Below are 18,695 nucleotides of genomic sequence, written 5' to 3'. Positions count from 1 at the left end.
TGTAACCAGGAAGTAGAGATTTTCAGTGTTCACCTCTGCATGGATTACAGACTATCTGTGAAAGCCAGTGTATGAAATACGTCTGATTGTAATTTTGTGTTTTTTTGTTTGTTTATTTTTCTAGATCTGAAATTCAGAGTGTAGCTCTGAGACTTGCTTCCAAAGTCATTTCTCACCACATGCAGACATGTGTGGAGGTAAGGCTAGTTCTGATCTTGTTCTGGGACCTAGGGTTTTGTGTTGTCATTTACTCAGAAGGTATCAGTAAAAGTGAACAGTCTCAGCAGGCAGAACCCCTGTGACATGTATATGTAACATCTACAAAAATATTGTTCATGCTGGTTTTTCAGTTTGAGTTTAACTTGAGACTTCTTTGGATGCCACCTTTCTTTTCTCTTGGTTTTTTTTTTTTTTTTTTGGTGATGGAGTTTTGCTCTTGTTGCCCAGGCTGGAGTGCAGTGGCACAGTCTCAGCTCACTGCGACCTTTGCCTCCTGGGTTCAAGCGATTCTTCTCCTGCCTCAGCCTTCTGAGTAGCTGGGATTACAGGCGTGTGCCGGCACGCCCGGATAATTTTTTGTATTTTTAGTGGAGGCAGGGTTTCACCATGTTGGCCAGGCTGGTCTCGAACTCCTGACCTCAGGTGATCCACCTGCCTCAGCCTCCCAGAGTGCTGGGATTACAGATGTGGGCCACTGCGTCCAGCCTGTTTTAGGCATTTTTAAAATTAGAGTTCATGGGGGTAACAGAACCTTCCCCCCAAAACACATATGCCCAAACCCCTTATGTTTTCCCCCATTTCTCTAGCTGGACTCTTTATTTAAAGATGCATAAGCATGTCAATTCCAAAAATATTTAGGATTGCAACCTAGTGAACTAAGTATGAAAATACATTGCTAAGGCTTAAATATTCCCCCCAGAACATGACCCAGCTGGCTCTGGATAGAGGCCCAGATACGCCCCACCTGTTTTACATGTCCTTTGGTAGTGAAGTAGAACTAAAGTAAGAAAAACAGCTTCCTGGGAAGATGTCTTAAGACAAATACATGCCATTTAGGTGCATACAAGAAACATAGCACCATCACAGAATCACAAGTAGAAGGCAACCAATACCACAGGAAAATTACCTGAAGATCCGGATTCCACACAGCCACACTGATGGTGGTGGCATAACATTGTGTACCCTGAGCCCTTACAATAAACCTAGCACTGATGTGTAAGTACGGCAGATACAAAGATGAACAGAGACTGGAGGTATAGTCTAATGAGAGAAAGAGAACATTAGATAATTACATTACATGCTCTAGTAGGAAGGTGTGCCAGGGCCATGGGAACCCAGAGGAAGGAGCGAGAGTTCAGAGGCTGAAGAAGACTTCATAGAGGAGATCATGAAGTTCAGAGAGCATGGGGCTGGGCAGAGATAAAACTGAGGGTAAGAATTAACAAGCACAAGCCATGGAGATTAAAAAAAAGCCCCCAAAAAAGTCAGGTGGGGTGGAGGGAGTATAGGAATGGAGATGATTTGCTAAAAACTATAGTCCAGGGGGGAAAAAAAAAAAATGGCCAGACATGGTGACTCACACCTGTAATCCTAGCACTTTGGGAGGCCGAGACAGGCAGATCACCTAAGGTCAGGAATTCGAGACTAGCCTGACCAACAGTGAAACTCCATCTCTACCAAGAAATACAAAAATTAGATGGGCGTGGTTGTGGGCGCCTGTAATCCCGGCTACTTGGGAGGCTGGGGCAGAATTGCTTGAACCTGGGAGGCAGAGATTGCAGTGATCTGAGATCATGCCGCTGCACTCCAGCCTGAGCAACAGAGTAAGACCCTGTCTCAAAAATAAACAAAACAAACAAAAAACACCAGATCCGGGCACGGTGGCTCACACCTGTAATCCCAGCATTTTGGGAGGCTGAGGTGGGCAGATCACCTTGAGGTCAGTAGTTTGAGACCAGCCTGGCCAACATGGCAAAACCCCATCTCTACCAAAAATTACAAAAATTGGCCAGGTGTAGTGGCATGCGCCTGTAATCCCAGCTGCTCAGGAAGCTGAGGCAGGAGGATCGCTTGAACTCAGGAGGTGGAGGTTACAGTTAGCCAAGATCATCTCACTGCACTCCAGCCTGGGCAACAGAGCAAGACTCCGTCTCAAAAAAAAGAAAAAAAAAACACCAAGTTCTAAGACAGAAGTCACCAGGCAGCCTAGCAAGACTGCCAAGGCATTATTCTTATCCAAAGCTGTTTTTAACCAGTTATGTCCAGTACATGAATAAAGTGATATTTAATGAAAATTGGGAATTTTCCAGGGAGAAAAAAATGAACAGAACTGTAGAGAAATAGATAAAAGAAGCTCCTGGGGAAATATGAGTTTCTTGGTGCATTGGGAATTAGCATCTTCCTCAAGGTCTAAAATACGCATCATGTTAGTTGCATAGATGCCCATAGATGATCAAAGGAATCATTAGTTACATTTTGAACATTTAAAGAGGTTCAGTTGATAGGAGAAGTAAAGCACATGTGGAACAACAGTCCCTGTTAGAAAATGAAAGAACAGAGTTTAAATGATGAAAACAATCCAGATGTTTATCAACTGATGAATGAGTAAGCAAAATGTAGTATATCCATACAGTGGAATATTATTTGGCCATATTATCTGATTCCATTTATAGGAAATTTCCATTTATAGGAAATTTCCATTTATAGGAAATGTCCTGAATTGGCAAATTGATAGAGACAGAAAGTAGATCAGTACTTACTCAGGGTTGGGGAGATGGGAGTATAGGGAAGTGATAGCTAAAGGGTGCAGAGTTTCTCTTTGTGGTGATGAAAATGTTCTGAAATTGACTGTGGTGGTGATTGCACATGTCTGTAAATACACCAGAGTTCACTGCATTGGCCACTTTAAATGATTGAATTCTACAGTATGTAAACTGTATCTCAGTAAAACTGTTACTATTAAAAACAACAAGGAGCTGAAGGTTGAGTTGATCACCAATGGCCAATGATTTAATCAATCATGCTGTTGCAATGAAGCTTCCTTAAAAGCCCTGAAGAATGAAAAGTTCATAGAGCTTCTGGGTGGTGAACAGGATGCACCCAAGTGCCAGGAGGGTGGCACACCCCAAAGCTCCATAGGGAAAGGAGGTCCTGTGCTTGGGATCCTTCCGGACCTCTCCCTGTGTATCTTTCTCTTAATCTGGCTGTTCATTTGTATCTTTTAGCCTTTGTAATAAACTGATAATCTAGTTTTCTAAAAAATAAAAACAACACTGCTTTGTTTAAACAATAGTGTTAGATGCTGCTTTAGTTATTTATTTAGAGATAGAGTCTCATTCTGTCTCCCAGGCTGGAGTGCAGTGGCGTGATCTTGGCTCACTGCAACCTCTGCCTCCTGGCTTTAAGCAATTCCCCTGCCTCAGCCTCCTGAGTAGCTGGGATTACAGGCGTGCACCACCGTGTCCAGCTAATTTTTGTATATTAGTGGAGACAGGATTTCACCATGTTGGCCTGGCTGGTCCTGAACGCCTGACCTCAGGTGATCCACCTGCCTCGGCTGGGATTACAGCTGTGAGCCACTGTGCCTGGCCTGTGATTCTGCTTTAAATGTTTTAACAGAAACTCATAAATACTGTGGCTTAAATCAGATAGAAGCAGTCCAAAGCAAATGTAGCTTGACAGTGTTGAGTCACCAGGTTCTCATACTTTGTTGTTCTGTCCTAAACACATAGTTTCTATCTTAGGGCCCCACCTGGTTGCTCCAGCTTCCACCATCTTGTCCTTGTTTAGCTAGCAGGAAGGGGAAACCCAGGAAATAAAGATCATGGATATTTATTAAGGTATGACTTGAAAGTGCACAGATACTACTTCTAGTGTCATCCCAGTCTTCAGAACTTAATCACCTGTTACTCCCAAATGCAAGAGAGACTGGGACATGTAGTTTCTAGCTGGATGCCCGTGGGCCCAGCCAAAAATCTGGGGTTCCATTACTATAGGAGGGGCATCTGGTTATTGGTGACAACACGTTATTATTTGCTGGACAGTCTTTCCCCACAAATTTGGTCTTTACGAGACCAAATGTATGCCAGTGTTCTCATAACCTGATTTGCATCCAGAAAGACTAAAGGAAGGCTGGGAGCAGTGGCTCATGCCTGTAATCCCAGCACTTTGGGAGGCCAAAGTGGGCGGATCACTTGAGGCCAGGAGTTTGAGACCAACCTGACCAACATGGTGAAACCCTGTCTCATTTTAACCCTGTCTAACAAAAATTAGCCAGGTGTGGTGGCGCATACCTGTACTCTCAGCTACTTAGAAGGCTGAGACAGGAGAGTCACTTTAACCCAGGAGGTGGAGGTTGCAGTGAACCAAGATTGTACCACTGTACTCCAGCCTGGGCAACAGAGCAAGATCTTGTCTCAAAAAAAAAAAAAAAAAAGACTAAAACAACTTGCTGTCTAGTCATAGTGACTCCATCTTACCAAAAGACAAGTCAGGTTTTCTTCCTTGGGCATATTTCTCTCTAGTTGGAATAGAAAAGCAACTAAAAAACAACTTTCTTCCCACTGAGCTAAGAGCTAATCTGCAGGCCCAGTCTGGTGTAGGTCACCCCTGATTCCATGTCAGCCCTTGTTGCATCTTCTGAACTGATAGGTATATTTTGTGCTTTTAGAACAGGGAATTAATAGCTGCTGAGCTGAAGCAGTGGGTTCAGCTGGTCATCTTGTCCTGTGAAGACCATCTTCCTACAGAGTCGAGGCTGGCCGTCGTTGAAGTCCTCACCAGTACTGCACCACTTTTCCTCACCAACCCCCATCCTATTCTTGGTAAGTGTGCTGAGATGGAAGTCTGTTCACTTAAAATATGAATAGATACTCTTGCCTAAAAAAAGGGAAGGTGAAAGATGGCAACATGAAACCTACCTTTATGTCTTTCAGATATATTCCTGCCATCTTAGTTCATGCTCTTATCATTTTCACGAACACACTCTTTTTTTTTGAGACGGAGTTTCACTCTTGTCACCCGGGCTGGAGTGCAATGGTATGATCTTGGCTCACTGCAGTCTACACCTCCTGGGTTCAAGCAATTCTCCTGCTTCGGTCTTCCGAGTAGCTGGGATTACAGGTGTCCGTCACCATGTCCAGCTAATTTTTGCGTTTTTAGTAGAGACGGGTTTTCACCATGTTGGCCAGGCTGGTCTCGAACTCCTGACCTCAGATGATCCACCCGCCTCAGCGTCCCAGAGTGCTGGGATTATAGGCATGGGCCACTGCTCCCAGACCACCAACACACAAAAACCAGCCTCTTGTTTTTCAGCCTTACCCTAAACTTTTTTCTACAAAGATCTTTCTGAAATGCAAGTCTGATAATTTCAGTCTACTGTTTAAAACCTTTGAGTGGGTTCCCACTGCTTTCAGTATAAAGCCTAAACACCCTTTAGCACGGCTCACAAGGCCCTTCCTGTTCTGTCCCCAACCCACTCCTCCTGCCTTATCCACCACTCCCTAACACAGGCCCTATGTGTCATCAGTAGGGAACAGTTCTCTAAATTAAACAAACCACTGCTTGACTGACTTCTGTTTGTCTTTCAAGACTCAGCCTAACTGTCCTTTCTTCCGGGAGGCCTATTGCAATAATCTAGGTGAGAAATGAATGGGTGAGTGTGAAGCTTTGACAGCAAGGAAGAGAGAACAGGCTCAAAAGATTTAGGAAGTAGAATCAACAGGACTTGGTGGTATTGAGGTTGATATAAAAGGGAAATTTAAGAATGACTTCTAGGCATCTGGCTAAAGTAACTGGATAGGCTGCTGGTTGCACTCAGTGATTTTTGTTTTAAGTTGAAGGTATCTGTATTAGTCTGTTCTCACACTGCTATAAAGAACTACCTGAGCCAGGCACAGTGGCTAACACCTGTAATCCCAACATATTGGGAGGCTGAGGCGGGTGGATCACCTGAGGTCGGGAGTTTGAGAACAGCCTGACCGACATGGAGAAACCCCATCTCTACTAAAAATACAAAAATTAGCCGGGCATGGTGGCACGTGCCTGTAATCCCAGCTACTCGGGAGACTGAGGCAGGAGAATCGCTTGAACCTGGGAGGCAGAGGTTGGGGTGAGCCAGGACAGTGCCATTGCACTCCAGTCCGGACAACGAGCAAAACTCCATCTCAAAAAAAAAAAAAAAAAAACTACCTGAGACTGGGTAATTTATGAAGAAAAGAGGTTTAATTGACTCACAGTTCCATAGTCTTAACAGGAAGCATGGCTGCGAGGCCTCAGGAAACTTACAGTTATGGCAGAAGGTAAAAGGGAAGCAAACACCTTCTTCACATGGTGGCAGGAGAAAGAGAGAGAGAGCAGGAATAAGTGCCACACACTTTAAAACCATCAGATCTCATAAGAACTCACTATCATGAGAACAGCAAGGGGGAAATCTGCCTACGTGATCCAATCACGTCCCACCAGGCCCCGCCTCCAATTTGATATGAGATTTGGGCAATCCAGACCATATCATTTCACCCCAGGCCCCTCCTGAATCTCTTGTCCTTCTCACATTGCAAAATACAATTATCCCTTTTCAAAAGTCCTCCAGTCTCAACTCATTTCAGCATCAACTCAAAAGTACACAGTCTAAAGACTCGTCTGAGACAGGGTAAGTCCCTTCCACCCATGAGCCTGTAAAATCAAAAGCAAGTTAGTTACTTCCAAGATACAATGGGGGTACAGGTGGTGGGTAAGTGCTCCCATTCCAAATGGGAGAGATAGGCCAAAACACAGGGGCTGCATGCCCCATGCAAGTTCAAAACCCAGCAGGGCAGTCATTAAATCTTAAAGCTTTAAGATAAATTCCTTTGACTCCATGTCTTACATCCAGGGCATGCTGATGCAAAGGGTGGGCTCCCAAAGGCCATGTGCAGCTCTGCCCGTGTGGCTCTAAGGGGTACAGCCCCTGCATCTGCTTTCACAGGATGGTGTTAAGTGCCTGCAGCTTTTCTAGGCACACAGTGCAAGCTGTCAGTGGACCTACCATTCTGGGGTCTGGAGGACGGTGGTCCTCTTCTCACAGCTCCAGTAGGTGGTGCCCCAGTGGGGACTCTGTGTGGGGCCTCTAACTCCACATTTCCCCTTCTATATTGCCCTAATAGAGGTTCTCCATGAGGGCTCTGCTCCTGCAGCAGACTTCTGCCTGGAAATCCAAGTGTTTTCATCATCCCTCTGAAGTTTAGGCAGAGGTTCCCAAACGTCAACTCTTGCCTTTTGCACACCCACAGGCCCAACACCACATGGAAGCCACCAAGGCTTGGGATTTGCACCCTCTAAAGCAATGGCCCAAGCTGTACCTTGGCTCCTTTTAACCACAGCTGGAGCTAGAGCTGGCGGGACTCAGGGTGCCGTGTCCCGAGGCTGCACAGAGCAGCTGGGCCCTGGGCCTGACCTAAGAAACCATTTTTTCCTCCTAGGCCTCCTGGCCTTTGATGGGAGGGGCTGCTATGAAGGTCTCTGAAATGCCCTGGAGATATTTTCCCTGTCATCCTGGCTGTTAACATTCGGCTCCTCCTTTTTTTTTTTTTTCCTTTTGAGATGGAGTTTCACTCTTGTTGCCCAGGCTGCAGTGCAGTGGCACGATCTTGGCTCACTGTAACCTCCGCTTCCTGGGTTTGAGCGATTCTCCTGCCTCAGCCTCCTCAGTAGCTGGGATTACAGGTGCCCACCACCATGCCTGGCTAATTTTTGTATTTTTAGTAGAAACAAGGTTTCATCATGTTGGCCAGGCTGGTGTTGAGCTCCTGACCTCAGGCAATCCACCCATTTCGGCCTCCCAAGGTGCTGGGATTATAGGCATGAGCTACTGCACCCGGCCTTGGCTCCTTTTTACTTATGCAAATTTCTGCAGCAGGCTTGAATTTCTTCCCAGAAAATGGATTTTTCTTTTGTACCACGTGGCCAGGCTGCAAATTTTTCAGACTTTTATGTTCTGATTCCCTTTTAAATGTAAGTTCCAGTTTCAGATAATCTCTTTGTTCATGCATATGAGTATATACTTTTAGAAACAGCCAGGTCACATCTTGAATGCTTTGCTGCTTACAGTTTTTTTCTGTCAGATACCCTCAATGATCTCTCTCAAGTTCAAAGTTCCACAGATCTCTAGGGCAGGGGCAAAATACCACCAGTCTCTTTGCTAAAGCATAGCAATAGTGACCTTTACTTCGGTCCCCAATAAGTTTCTCATCTCCATCTGAGAGCACCTTAGCCTGGACTTCACTGCACATATCACTGTCAGCATTTTGGTCAAAACCATTCAACAAGTCTCTAGGAAGTTCCAGACTTTCCCACATCTTCCTGTCTTTTTCTGAGCCCTGTTTCAACCTCTGCCTGTTACCCAGTTCCAAAGTTGCTTCCACATTTTCAGGTGGAAATGTCTTTATAGCAGTGCTCCATTTCCAGTACCAATTTTCTGTATTAGTGCATTCTCACACTCCTATATAGAACTACCTGAGACTGGGCAGTTCATCAAGAAAAGAGGTTTAATTGGCTCACAGTTCCATGGGCTTAACAGGAAGCATGGCTGGTAGGCCTCAGGAAACTTACAATCATGGCAGAAGGCAAAGGGGAAGCAAGGCACAGCTTCCCATGGCAGAGCAGGAGAGTCAGAGAGCAGAGAGAAGTGCCACACACTTTTAAACCATCAGATCTTGTGAGAATTCACTCACTATCATGGGAACAGCAAGGGGGAAATCTGCCTTCATGATTCATTCACCTCCCACCATCCACTCCAATTCAACATGAGATTTGTGAATCCAAACCATATTAGGATCTTTGGGACGTAAAGGTGGAGATATTTTGAAATTAAATGGATGTACAGATCTTAGCTGGTTTCCAGCATGTTGTACACCTCCATGTCTCTCCTGACTGCTACTCTGTGTGTCAAGAGTAATAGGAAAGGGCAGCATGTCAATGATGTGTAAGAACCAAGCTTGAGAAAACCCTAAGGAATTGAAAAGCATAATTCTTTTTTTAAAAATTTTTAAATGGTGTTATTTTGTTTTTTTGTTTTGCTTTTAAGCATAGGGTTTAATAAAAGGAAAACCCAGGTTCTAAAGCCATCTTCAACCCCAGCCCTGCCCTCTCCTGCCACGTTTAATCCCATATTAACATGCTCTGATTCTCTTCTTATCTATTAGTAGAGTTATATTTTTGTGTACCTCTTCCATGCTCAGCCCTCAAGAATCAGACATGGTCACTGCCTCCAAGAAGCTTTCAGTATAGTTGTGGAGAAAGGATTTACAGAATAAAGGAGGGAATTGTTTTTTTAGATAGTGAGATTCAAATTTTAAATGTTGTAGGAGTTCGGACCAATAAAGGGTCTCATGTCCCTGTATCTCTCTAGGATACAATGTTTTCTTCAATATAGTTTTAACTTTTTTCTTCTTAGTGACTTCAGGCATTTTTCTTACAGCCAGAGATATATATTGAGAAGGGACCTTCTGTGATTGTGATTTAATCATTAGACCCGGAGGAATAAGAGCAAAGGATGACAAACCTTAGTAAAGCTTCTCCAGTAAAGTTAATACCATTTTGCAGCACATTTTCTGGGTGACTTTAACTACTCAAACCCTAGCTCATAACAGGTAAAATGTGTATGGAATAACCTGGAATTCCTTTGTGAAACTGGGTCCTGTGCCTATAAGAACATGAAAAATAGGCGCAGTGACTCGTGCCTGTAAACCTAGCACTTTGGGAGGATGAGGCAGGAAGATCACTTGAACCCAGGAATTCGAGACCAGCTTGGGCAACATAGCAAGATCCTCTCTCTACAAATAATTTAAAAATTAGCCAGATGTGGTGGCGCGCACCTATAGTTCCAGCTACTCAGGAGGCTAAGGCAGGAGAATTCCTTGAACCCCAGGAGGTCGAGTCTGTAGTGTGAGCCCTTGTGCCACTGCACTCTAGCCTGGGCAACATAGTGAGACCCCATCACAATGAAAAAAGGTACTGAATAGGTAGAAGCAAAGGACGTAAAAGTACATGAGAGGCCAGGCACAGGGGCTCATGCCTGTAATCCCAGCACTTTGGGAAGCTGAGGAGGCTGGGTCTACCTGAGGTCAGGAGTTTGAGCCTGACCAACATGGTGTGAAACCCTGTCTCTACAAAAAATACAAAATTAGCCGGGTGTGGTGGTGCATACCTGTAATCCCAGCTACTCGGGAGGCTCAGGCAGGAGAATCACTTGAACCTGGGAGGTGGAGGTTGCAGTGAGCCAGGATTGCACCATTGCACTCCAGCCTTTTAAATTATTGTTAAAGGTAGAAATTTAATAAACTGTTAGGTCTTTTGCTAGTTACATTGTCATCGGTTTTAAATAAGGCCAAGTCTCTATTATCTGGGCAACAAGAGTGAAACTTCATCTCAAAAAAAAAAAAAGAAGTACATGAGAAAAGTCAAGGGCACAGCAAAGTCATTTAAGGAAAAAGAAAAATTGAAATGGACTGAAGAGGGAAGGATTTGAAGGATATAAATGATGACCATGTTAAAAGAGGAAAATATTAAGAAAGGAAGGTATTGAACCCTTACAGAACAGCTAGAAAGGTTGGAGACTGAAAGGCTGAGTAAAATTTAAAATCAGATCTGTAATGAAAAGAAGAGAATGAAACCCCAAATGGAGCCACTGTTTTATTAGTATGACTAAAGCATCAGTGACTCTGAAACCAGGTTCTCCATGTACAGATGAGGGAGAGAATAGACAAAGGGGAGTTCTTAGGGCAGGGTAGTTTCTCCATTGAAAGGATGGCGATGCTGCGTGGTGGTCTTCCATGGCTCTCCAGTGATAACCCTCCACAAGCCCAGGCCCACCCCACCTGGACCGGAGGTACCCTTTCTGGGAGGCCATGCTCACCTCTCACTTTCATCTTGAATTCTATGTCAGTTACAGCAGTCCACTTTCATTTTTCCTCTTATGAGTCACAGCCACGCAATTTTGTTCTTGACAACTCATTGCTTTGTATTTTTGACTTTATATTCCTTTTGATTGCTCAGGACAAGATACTATCTTTTATTGTTCATTGTCCACAGCAGCACCTAGCACAGGCTGAATAGACAGATCAGTGTCCAGGAGTAATAATGGCATTCAGATAGTGGACCCCCTACATACGTGGGACACAAGTTGCTGCCTTTATCATGGGTCTTTCTCTTTTTTTTTTTTTTTTTTTTGGTTGGGGGCGAGGATGGAGTCTCGCTCTGTCACCAGGCTGGAGTGCAGTGGCACGATCTCAGTTCATTGCAACCTCTGCCTCCCAGGTTCAAACGATTCTCCCATCTCAGCCTCCCAAGGAGCTGGGACTACAGGCGCCTGCCATGACGCCCAGCTAATTTTTGTATTTTTAGTAGAGATGGGGTTTCACTATATTGGCCAGGATGGTCTCAATCTCTTGACCTCGTGATCCACTCACTTTAGCCTCCCAGAGTGCTGGGATTACAGGTGTGAGCCACCGTACCCAGCCTCTTCTTATTCATGCCCCCACAGCATAATTTTGATTGATGCTTCACCTTCAGAATTTATAGGCTCAGACACTTGAATCAACACTGGGCCAGTTTCTCCAAAGCAGTCTTATGCATAAAGTTTTCTTCTAGAGAATCAGGACTCAACTAGAAGAGTAGGGCACCAGGTCTTTGTCAGCTGGGCAGCATCTTCTGGAGGCCTTGCCTAGGGCTGGTTGCCTCCAGAAAGCCTACCTCCTCACCCCCAAAAAAGACATTTCCAAATCTGCTCCCTTAGGAGTCTCTCTTTGCCAATATTTGTCTAACACTCTTTCTATCTTAACAATACCCAGAAAAAAAGGAATAGCTGCAACTCATTCAGTGCTCCTCTCTTCCACCAGGGATTTGAAGCAGTGTTTGCACCTGCCTGTTAATTGCATTCTAGGTAATTCAGATTCCTTTTGGTCTTCTTAGAGTTGCAGGATACACTTGCTCTCTGGAAGTGTGTCCTTACCCTTCTGCAGAGTGAGGAGCAAGCTGTTAGAGATGCAGCCACGGAAACTGTGACAACTGCCATGTCACAAGAAAATACCTGCCAGTCAACAGGTACCTCGTTCTTATCCTTTCGCATTGCCTTATTGCTGTAGGATAGGGGTTGGCACACTTTTCTATAATGAGCCAGATAGTATCTTAGGCGTTGTTGGTCATTTGGTCTCTGTCTTAACTCTGCCATTTTAGTGGGAAAGCCACAAACAGTAGGTAAACAAATGGGCATGACTGTGTTCCAATAAAATTGTACTTACAAAAATAGGCAGCTTCTCAGATTTGATCTACTAGCCATAGTTTGCTGACCCCTGCTCTAGGACATCCTAGAGAAAAATTATTTTTAAAGGTAGAAATTTAATAAACTGTTAGGTCTTTTGCTAGTTACATTGTCATCGGTTTTAAATAAGGCCAAGTCTCTATTATCTGTGTGGTTCCATAACTCAGGAATCACAAAACCATCATTTTGTTCCTGTGTGAGTTTTTGTGTGTGACAGAAAGCGACAAATGATTATGTGTACATTAAGTTTCTCTACTTTGTGTCCTAGCTGCTCATTTGATAATGACATGAACCCAGGAGGGAAGAGGGGAGTGGAAAGAAGAGCACCCTAGCTGGGTAGTCCTGAGGTCACAGCCATAGTATAAGCGGTTACAGCCCCGGGCCCGGGGTCATGTGCATGTAATGGCAAATGCTACAAAAGCAAAAAGGAACTCAGGCTGTGGGTAGAAAATGGGCTGCTGGATGGAAGAGACAGGGGGCAGATGGAGTAGACGTAAGATCACACCTCTGGACAAGCAGCCATCTAGGAGGATGCCTGCTTTAGTGGACTTGGATTCTCTTGGGGCTGGGTGTCAGGAAAAGTCTCTGGATCAGCCGTCCCAATGAGAAGCAAGAACACTGTTTTGAGGCAAGGGATCAAAGCTGAGCAAAGAAGTTCACCTTAATAGACAACAGAATGAGAGAAGAGGAAGCCAGATAGCCTTTGTAATTGATGCAAGGCCCCACATCAGTTACTCTGGCTGGGGCTGCTTGCCAAGGCAGAACACAGGACTGTGTTCCCTGGAAGCCTCCCGAGATGTGTGAACCTTCCAGGATCTGAATCCGCAGTCTAAATGGTCTGTGCATGCTTCTCTGCCTATGTGGAAGAAGCTAGTTTTGGAATAATCTCTCAGTGATACTGCACCAGGGCAGGTTTCGCCTAGATCAGCTTTTCCTCTCAGGAGGATAGCATTTGGAACGGAGCCACAAGTGATATGCAAGCAGGCTCGCCTCAGCCCCCAACCTGCCAGACTTCCCCAATAGCTAAAATTCTGCCATTGGTAATTTATTCATTTTTCCAATTGCAGCATTTGCTTAGAAGGACACACAGAAAGCCCAGTGAGTGCTCAGTAAACATTTGTTGGAATATAATACACAGTAGATTCCGTACCCAGCCCAGCTTGATTTTCTTAAGCATAAAATATAGATCTTTTTCTTTAGACTGAAAAGTAGCTGAGGACTGAGAATTTTTTCAGGACCCTGATTTTTTTCTTTAATCAGAAGTTAGGCAACTGATTCATCAGAACAATATTGTCTTGTTTTAGGCCAGGCGCAGTGACTCACGCCTGTAATCCCAGCACTTTGGGAGGCTGAGACGTGTGGATCACTTGCGGTCAGGAGTTCAAGACCAGCCTGGCCAATATGGTGAAACCCCATCTCTACTAAATATACAAAAATTAGCTGGCGTGGTGGTGGGCACCTGTAATCCCAGCTGCTCGGGAGGCTGAGGCAGAAGAATCTCTTGAACCCGGGATGCATAGGTTGCAGTGAGCTGAGATAGTGCCACTGTACTCCAGCCTGGGTGACAAAGCAAGACTTCGTCTCAGAAAAAAAAAAAAAGAACAATATTGTCTTGTTTTACCATCTCTCAAGGATATCAAGTGCTGGTGGTAACTTCACATTCATTCAACATACAAGGATTTTGTAGAATCACTGCTGATGTTTTCCTCTTTGGTGTTCCACGTTAATTATCATTGAGTCTTAACTACCTTAAAAGTACATGTTGTTTCTTTTGTCCCCAAATCAGTGGTTGGCTAAATGCCACAGTAAAATAACATTATTAAGTTGTGTTAATATTTAACGTCTTCTTTGAGAAGTTAAAATTACAATGAAAAAATTAAAGTTAGTTCTCAGTTTTCCTCCAAGAAAGAAATACAACGCAAGAGCTCCACACCTCTGAGATCTCCCACTGTCAGTGAGGGATGGATGCAGACGGAGCTCTGCTCTCAGACTGTCTTCTAGCAGCCTGCTGGAGGAGCTTGAGGAATTAGGAGGTGCATTCTGTGGGGTCTCTCTGGAAAGGGTCTGGAGAGTGGAGTGGGCCAAAGGAAGGGAGAGATGTGACACAAGTGAGAGCAGAACAGTCAATGCAGAAAGAGAAGTTGGAGCCAAAGCCTGGAGTTGGGGAGAACCTGGGAGCTGATTGGGCAGCAGTGAGTGGACTTCTGTGGTCAGAACACAGGCTTAGGCCAGGAAAGGAAGAGGAGCAGGAAATGAACTGAGCAAGGCAGGGGCACCCGCTTGTGGGATGGCTCAGTACCAAGCCCCGATCTCCTTCTGCAGGTAATGGGAAGCTGGAGAGGGTTTAAAGCAGGAATGAGGTGGGAAGGTACTCAGAGGAGACTGGTGTTACAGGAAACATACTTGTGGGATCTCTGCAGCAGTGTGTGAGATGGGCCAGGGCTGGGGATGAGTAAGGGGATTTATTAAGCAGGGAAATCAGCTGGGGGCTGGCAGCGACAGTCCTCTCCAGCTGCTCTCAGTAGGGATGGGGTGGAGAGGAGAGGACTGATGTGTGAGAGTACTGGTTGGGGTTTGGGTAATCTCCACATGGGGAGTACTGCTGTGGGAGGTGGGAGAGAAGGGAAAGCATGAGGTGACTTCAGAGTTTCAAACCTATGAGGTGTCCAGGGAAAAATACCGAGGCATGCCTCTGGCACTGATGTAGAAGTCAGACCGTGGCATTCCAGGAAGTGAAACTACCAGGAAATCGGGAAAGGCAGTCAGAGGCCACAAGTCACTGAGATCCAGGACAAAGTATTCCTTAGGTCTTGGAGAGCTCGACAATAGAAATGGAGAGGGCAAAGGGAGACCTTCATCTCCTGTGGGAACAGAATAGACTGGGCTCTGTCCTGCCTTCCTCAGAACACAGCACAGCTATCCTGGGATCTCCAGTGCTCCTTAACAGATCTTTCTTTCTGTAGAAGAGGCAAGCGTTAAATGCTTGCACTTTCTGGAACCTGTAGAAGAGGCAAGCGTTAAATGCAGTCATTCAGACTTCCTCACCCTAAGATATCGTTTTGAATAATTGGCTTTAGGTCTAGATTTGAATTAGTTAATGATTCTAGAAGGCCTGGGGAAAATAATGCCATGATTAGCCGGCCCTCCTGAGAATGGATTTCTTACTCACCTTTTTTGCCTGCTGGAATCTCCTGCACATGCTTCACCCCGCATAGGGAAGCATGAAACTCACAGCCTGTCAACAACTTTCTCCCTGCAATGTCTGAAGCACCCTCAGCCCTTAGAAGTATGGACATCAGGGAGCCCCAGCTGCAGGACCCTCTCTGCCCCTCCCTCCCCACTCTGTACCAATCATGGAGCCTGCAGAAGGGAATGGAAGAAATGACATTTCCAGGACTTAAGAGTAAAGGATTGAAATTCGCAGCTAGGAGAAAAAAAAAATGTGTGGGCCAGACTCCAGGCAAGGCTCCGCCTTCCTCCTTTCCCTGCTCTGACTTCAGGCCTTGAAATGCTGAGGAAAGAGCTCTAATGAAAGAGCAGGAGATGCTCAAGGCTGTCTCTGCAGCTCCCCACCCTCTTCCACCAAGCGGCCACTTGGATCTGTTTTATATACCACATCGGGGATTTAATGTCAGATTTCATTTGAACAAAGGCCTCTGTGTGGGAAAAACAACCTGGACAATATTTAACTTTAAATCCCGGCATTTGTACGATTCTTAAGTTAGGCAGAGTTCTGGGTGAGAGCAGCAGGGGAGGAACCCATGCAGGTACAAATTTGTGAAGCTGCCTTCAGAGGAAGAGAAGATAAGAAAGGTATCTTAGAAGGTTAGAAGGGCTAAAAGAAAGAATCCAGTGATTGGGGTTCTTCCATAGCCTTTCCTACAAGCCAGGGGGACCTGAGCCTTTTCTTTTTGTAGAGCTCTTTCACTCCGATGCAAGTTATCTGGTGTGGCTTAGCTGGAAATACTGCAGAGAGTTAGACCGAAGGACTCCAGGATGGACTTAAGGACGGCTAGATCAGGAGGTCGCCAGGCAGAACTCCATATGTTCCACTTAGCGGAGGCAGGGTGCTTCTGGGAGCTGGATGGGCCATGGGGACAGGGCAGGCAGGGGGATGGCTTTCTGGACTTCCCTCAGGCTTCTTGCTTTTCCTGGCACTGGATCTCCCTCTCTTGCTCTTTCAGCTTCAGCCACTGTTGGCCACCTAATTTAGATGGCCTGCTCCCGTTCCCATCTCCTTTTGTAAGGCTCAGAAAACAGTTTCCGGCCAGGTGTGGTGGCTCATACGTGTAATCCCAGCACTTTGGGAAGCTGAAGTGGGCAGATCACCTGAGGCCAGGAGTTCAAGACCAGCCTGGCCAACATGGTGAAAACCCATCTCTAATAAAAATATAAAAATTAGCTGGGCATGGTGGTGTGCATCTGTAGTCCCAGTTACTCAGGAGACTGAGGCAGGAGAATTGCTTGAACCCCGGAGGTGGAGTTTTCGCAGTGATGCAGTGAGCTGAAATCATACTACTGCATTCCAGCCTGGGCAACAGAGCGAGACTCCATCTCAAAAAAAAAAAAAAAAAGGAAAACAGTTTCTGCTTGAGTTGATACAGGATAAGCGAAGGCACTGAGCAAGGGGTGCCAGATTTCATGCCTGTTGTTAGTGTTTTGGTTCAAGAAGGATGACTTCTTGGTAGAAACTTTATTATGGAAAAATGTATATGTAAGACCTTTAAAGGGGGTAGTGGGTAGGCAAGCAGGCAGATCAGCTGTAGCTCTTTTTGTTAGAATACTGTCTCCAAGTAATTCTGGTCCCTCTTTCCTAGCAGGCCCCTTGCCCACAAAAAGTCATGTAAAACTTCTGCTTGTGCTGCCAAATATGGACATTTAGTGGGAATGCATTAAATCCCATCTTCTCGACAGCACCCCTGCCTCCGGGATCTCCCCATTCCCTGAACCGCTGCAGCATTTGGTTATTGTATCATCACAGAGCCTTTGCTGTTTTACACTTTCATCATTTTCCCTTTCCTGTGCTTTAGTTCTCTCTTCCCAGCTAGCTCTCATGAACTGAGAGACTGTTTTCTATTAGGTACACAGTGGGTGCTCAATTTGTGTTAATGGATTGACTTTTCACCACAGTCAGGTGGCAAAAGAAGCATGAGAGTACGCTTTGAAATAAGGAAACTCCGGAACAAGCAGGCAGACCCTCTCTGCTGGAACCAGCTCAAGGGGCAGCGTTTTTCACTGATTCATACCAACTAGGGTGGCAGTCTTGCTGACTCGCGCACTGTCCGGGTCTGGTAGGCTGAGTTTGCAGCCTGTAGTGTTGGGTCCCTCCTCACTCCTACCTCTGAAGTCTGGGTCTTGGATTACAGGACCAGAGAGCCAGCCTGGGGCTGCAGGGACCATGGCCCTGGGTTACCTGGGAGACACCAAAGGAGCCTCCTGTGCTTGGCATGGTGACCTGTAGAGACTGGAATAACAATGGTGTTTAGCAGGGAGGTGGAAGAAGGGAAGTAGGAGTGAGATGTAGAAAAATGAGACTCAGAGGTTAGAGAATGGAGCAGTAGGCAAGTGGCATTGTAAGGTTGAGTCCAAGCAGCCATGTAGCCAGGGCAAGGCAAAGAAGGAAAAAACCAACATCTGCACACATATATACATGTGGCATCATCGTCACCCACACAGAACCCGTGAGCCAGCATGAAAGGATGAACACTTCTCATATGCCCTGACCCTTGAGCAAACAGGGAGGGAAGCCTGGGAGGAGAGAGATAGGGAGGCCTGGGTCACTGTGACATTTTCCAGTGGCCCCATGGAGTGAGACAGCTTAGTCAACAAAGCCCCAGGCCTGTGGGACTTCACACTGAGTCACAGATGCTTCCACCCCTGGAACCTCTAAGTCTGCCCACCAGTCTCAGACCTGCAGCAGGCCCTGTGCTTTTTTCAGTTCCTGCCAGATCACAGGGTCAGGCACTAGAAGGGCTCCGCAAGTACTGACTGCCTCCCTCCTTCTCCTGCCTTCCATAGGCTCTTTCCTAATCACCTCAGGTATATCGTCTTCAAAGTGCCTTTTCTGCTCTGTGGTGCCAGAGCCTGGCCCCAGACTCAATATTATAGATGTACCAAGTACCTTTTTCTAAAGAAGAATGACCCAAAAAAGTTAAGAATCACTTCATACTAGAATATATCCTCCTGCCTATCTCCAAGCCTGGCCTAAATTCCTCTTCAGATGAGTTACACTTATTTGCCTCCATCATTTCCTTTTATTTTTATTTTTATTTATTTTTTTTTTTTTTGAGACGGAGTTTTACTCTTGGCGCCCAGGCGAGAGTGCAGTGGTGCAATCTTGGCTCACTGCAACCTCCGCCTCCTGTGTTCAAGCAATTCTCCTGCCTCAGCCTCCCGAGTA

At 45.6% G+C, this 18,695-nt stretch overlaps 1 protein-coding gene across 11 annotated transcripts in view; it reads left to right on the top strand.

The window, feature by feature from the left end:
• LOC105464931 (THADA armadillo repeat containing) overlaps positions 1–18,695 on the top strand; it is a 356,256-nt gene that overhangs the window by 293,105 nt on the left and 44,456 nt on the right. For 10 of the 11 annotated variants that reach the window (XM_071076636.1, XM_071076633.1, XM_011713068.3 and 7 more), the window contains 3 exons: positions 125–197; positions 4,670–4,823; positions 11,947–12,078. In XM_071076636.1, the coding sequence (XP_070932737.1) occupies positions 125–197; positions 4,670–4,823; positions 11,947–12,078 (359 nt within the window). The remainder of the gene's footprint in view (positions 1–124; positions 198–4,669; positions 4,824–11,946; positions 12,079–18,695) is intronic. The other variant, XM_071076638.1, reaches the window with a different exon arrangement.

This window comes from Macaca nemestrina, chromosome 13 (assembly GCF_043159975.1).
Source record: "Macaca nemestrina isolate mMacNem1 chromosome 13, mMacNem.hap1, whole genome shotgun sequence".
Lineage (NCBI taxonomy): Eukaryota > Metazoa > Chordata > Mammalia > Primates > Cercopithecidae > Macaca > Macaca nemestrina.
The sequence above is the reverse complement of the archived record's forward strand: the minus strand, read 5'-3'. Positions and strand labels throughout refer to the sequence as shown.